Here is a 3,516-nt window from a genome sequence, read left to right as displayed (position 1 = left end):
TCTTTCTTTCTTTCTTTCTTTCTTTCTTTCTTTCTTTCTTTCTTTCTGTTTCTCTAGACAGGATTTCTCTTTGGAGCCATGGCTGTCCTGGAACTCACTCTGTAGACCAGACTGGGCTGAACTCAGAGATCCTCTGCTTCTGCCTGTCGAGTGCTGAGATTAAAGGCGTGTGCCATTAACGCCCGGCTACATTGCCTTATTCTTATGAGCATTTATTTAGCATCTATCATGTGCTGTTGGCTGGGGACCCTCATGTGTTCAAGGCACTGTCCAAGCCCCTGAAGACATTAGAAGCCATGTGGTTTGGGTGTGTTAAGTTGTGAGGTTGAGCCCTCGTGCCTCTTGTAAACAGCTGTTGAGTGCAGTGCTGCCCAGCCCTGCCCCGCCACACCTAACTTTTGCAGGAAACCTGTACACTGAAAGCCCTGACTGTGCATATTCCTGGGACTGGGTGAAAGATCTAAGGGGGCAGGACCTCGCTATAAATATAAGGGCCCGGGTTACCTCTCTTCTGGCTGAGCTTGCACCAGGCCTCATCAGTAAGTAGGAGTTAGGCAGCGAGGGCAGGGCCTTTCTACCTTTCTCCCTGCCCTTGGTCCCGCAGCCCTGGTGAGGTCCTCCTTCATCGTACTTTCTGTCCATGTCTCCTAGTGCCGCCTTACACCCTCGTCTATTTCGCCTCCCGAGGTATGGTCTCTGCTTTCAAGATGAAGGGCACAAGCAGGATCCTCTGGATCGCTCCTGGAGCTTCCGACTTCGAAGTCCCAGAGTCGAATGGGGGCAGGGCTGAGGCGTGGCAGTTGTGGTTGGTGGGGCTAGGACTGCCCTTGCAGGCTCCTTAGAAAGTTGCCCTGTCTGTCACCCTTCCTTCCTTCCTTCCTTCCTTCCTTCCTTCCTTCTTTCCTTCCTTCCTTCCTTCCTTCCTTCCTTCCTTCCTTCCTTCCTTCCTTCCTTCCTTCCTTCCTTCCTTCCTTCCTTCCTTGTGCTACTATGGGGCTGGATCCTCTGCTCTCCAAGGTATTGTCAGGGCATGGCCTCTACCACCACACCTCTCCCCTCCCGACGAGGCTCCCACGGGGTTTCCATTCCTTGTCAGCTTTCCATCCCCCCAAACTCGCCCAAGATACTCTGAGGTTGGGTCTCTCTGTAGTCACCCCATTCTTGTCCTGCACCCCAATACAGGGCGCTGTGAGGTTTTGCGCATGCTGCTAGCAGACCAGGGCCAGAGCTTGAAGGAGACGGTGGTGACCGTGGACGCCTGGCAGCAGGGCACAGTCAAGGCTTCCTGTGTGAGTGATTACCCCTCGATGGGCACCTTTAGGGCGCTGTGACTAGGGCTGCGGGCAGCCAGGTTCAGCACCCCTTACAGAGTTGTGTTCCCCCAGCTGTTTGGGCAGCTCCCCAAGTTCCAGGATGGAAACCTCACCCTGTACCAATCGAATGCCATCCTGCGGCACCTGGGCCGCTCATTCGGTGAGTTCCCAAGTCCAGCCCTGAAAGATGTCCTGGGCCTTTGCTTGCCTCACCTGCAGCCACCAATGTCCCATCTGGATGGACAGCAAGCAGACAGCGCAGGGCCCAGGTTCCAGAAGGCTCCCAGTGTGGTGCTGGGCTGTCTGAGGTCTGTGCACACTCAGGGGCTGAGCTTCCTCTGAACTTGTGTCACTTTCCTAGACATCTCCTAAGAGGCCACCAGTTTCTATGTGTGATAGCAGACCTTCCTGCCCATGGCTTTCTAACTTGGCCATACCTGACTCTGGGAAACCCACAGTCACAGCGAGGAGGCCTCAGCCTGTTTGAGGAATGGCAGGAAGGTGGCAGAGGCAGGCTGCTCTCTCTAGGCCTGTTTATGAGAGGGGTGCCTGGAATTCCAGAGGACATAGTAAACTAGGGGTAAATGGGTAATGGGAGTTGTTCAGGACCCGAAGAGCGGGCTGGGGCCTGGCCTGCCATCTTCTTGTCTGCCTTGTGCTTCTCACGATGTGTATAGATGGCAGCCTTCATGACCCAGGCTGTCTAGGCCCCCAGCCAGCTTGTTTCTAGAGAAAGTACAACCAGAGTCTTTGTCTTCCCTTGGTGTGACAGATCCAGGTGGCAGATGTGGCCCAGAAAACAGGCCTGGGCTTCAATTGACTGTGGCCCTGCGGGCTTGTAGTATCTTCCCGTGGGGAGGTGGGAATGGATGAGGTGATCAGGGGAGACCTCCAAAGCAAGGGTAGAGAGTAGGGTCCTGACCCAGGCTGAGGTCTGAGCGGGGGTGTAGGAACAAGAACCTGAGCCTGCTGCCTGCCTGTCAACCCAGGGCTCTACGGCAAAGATCTGCAAGAGGCGGCACGGGTGGACATGGTGAACGACGGACTGGAAGACCTCGCCAGGCACGTTTTCCGGCTGCTGCTCCTTAGATCTGTATGTAGGGGCTGGAGACTAGTGTCAAGCGGGGTGGTCAGCAAGGGGAAACAGCTCTATTTGGCCAGGCTGCACATCTCCCTCGGGGGTCATTTCCTTCCGCAGGAGGAGGTCAAGGCCCAGTACCGGAAAGAGCTTCCGAAGCACCTGAAGCCATTTGAAACTCTGCTGGTCCAGAACAAGGGTGGCCGGTCCTTCATCGTGGGGGACCAGGTGAGCACGGGGCCGGGCCTTTCCCACGCTACTCTTTGTTGGATCCTCACGGAGGTGGAGACAGGAGGCATCCGGTGTTTGGCTCCATGGAGCGTCTTCCCCTCCGGCCCCAGCTCAAGCCCTGTCACACCCTTCGCCCCACAGATCTCCTTCGCTGACTACCGCCTGCTAGACTTGCTTCTGAACCACCAGCTCCTGTTCCCTGGTTACTTGAAAGACTTCCCCCTGTTCTCTGCCTACGTGGCACGCCTCACAGCCCGACCCAAGCTCAAGGCCTTCCTGGACTCCCCTGAGCATATTAACCGTCCCATTGCTGATTGTGTAAACATATGAGCCCACCTGCTCTGCCCTGCCCCCCCCCCCCAATAAAACTACAGCAGGGCCTGGCCATCATAGTGCACCATTTTAATCTCAGCACTTGGGAGGCAGACACAGGCAGATCTCTGGGTGGGTGGGGGGCATTCTGATCTACAGAGTGAGTTCCAGAATAGCCAGGGCTACACAGAAACCCCGTCTCTAAAAACCAAAAATAAAAAAAAAAAAAAATGACAGAACGCTGTACTGTGGTCTTTAGGGGCAGGGTGGGTGCGCTGGGACCCCTTTTCAGGGCTGACATTTAGGCCGTGCTTGCAATAGTAGCAAGCTCAGAGCCTCCAGGAAAGAAGGCCTTTGGAGGGCGCCCTGCTGTGGGGTGGCTGATCTTCAATCCTAGAGAGTTCCTCCATCCAAGAAAAAATATAGCAGTTAGCCCTAAGGGTTTCAGCTATTTCTCACGCGTCATTCGAGGATGCGGAGAGTTGGGTGCTCCTCTCCCGTGTACAGGCAATCCAGAGGTCTCCAGTGCAAGGATCCCAAAGCAGGCCTGCAGTTAAGGTGTCCCTGGCTGATTCGAAAGTG

The 3,516-nt window shown here is 55.3% G+C and overlaps 1 protein-coding gene across 1 annotated transcript; it reads left to right on the top strand.

Moving 5' to 3' along the window:
• Positions 1-480: 480 nt before the first annotated feature.
• LOC129682371 (glutathione S-transferase P 1-like) lies at positions 481-3,153 on the top strand. Its single transcript, XM_055614712.1, has 7 exons — positions 481-539; positions 652-687; positions 1,183-1,289; positions 1,386-1,473; positions 2,303-2,406; positions 2,512-2,619; positions 2,764-3,153. Coding segments are annotated over exons 1-7 (633 nt in total). The 5' UTR covers positions 481-538; the 3' UTR covers positions 2,953-3,153.
• Positions 3,154-3,516: the final 363 nt, after the last annotated feature.

This window comes from Psammomys obesus, unplaced genomic scaffold (genome assembly GCF_907164565.1).
Source record: "Psammomys obesus unplaced genomic scaffold, mPsaObe1.curated_primary_1811, whole genome shotgun sequence".
NCBI classification, from domain to species: domain Eukaryota; kingdom Metazoa; phylum Chordata; class Mammalia; order Rodentia; family Muridae; genus Psammomys; species Psammomys obesus.
Note: the sequence above shows the minus strand (reverse complement) of the source record. Positions and strands in the feature narration are given on the sequence as shown.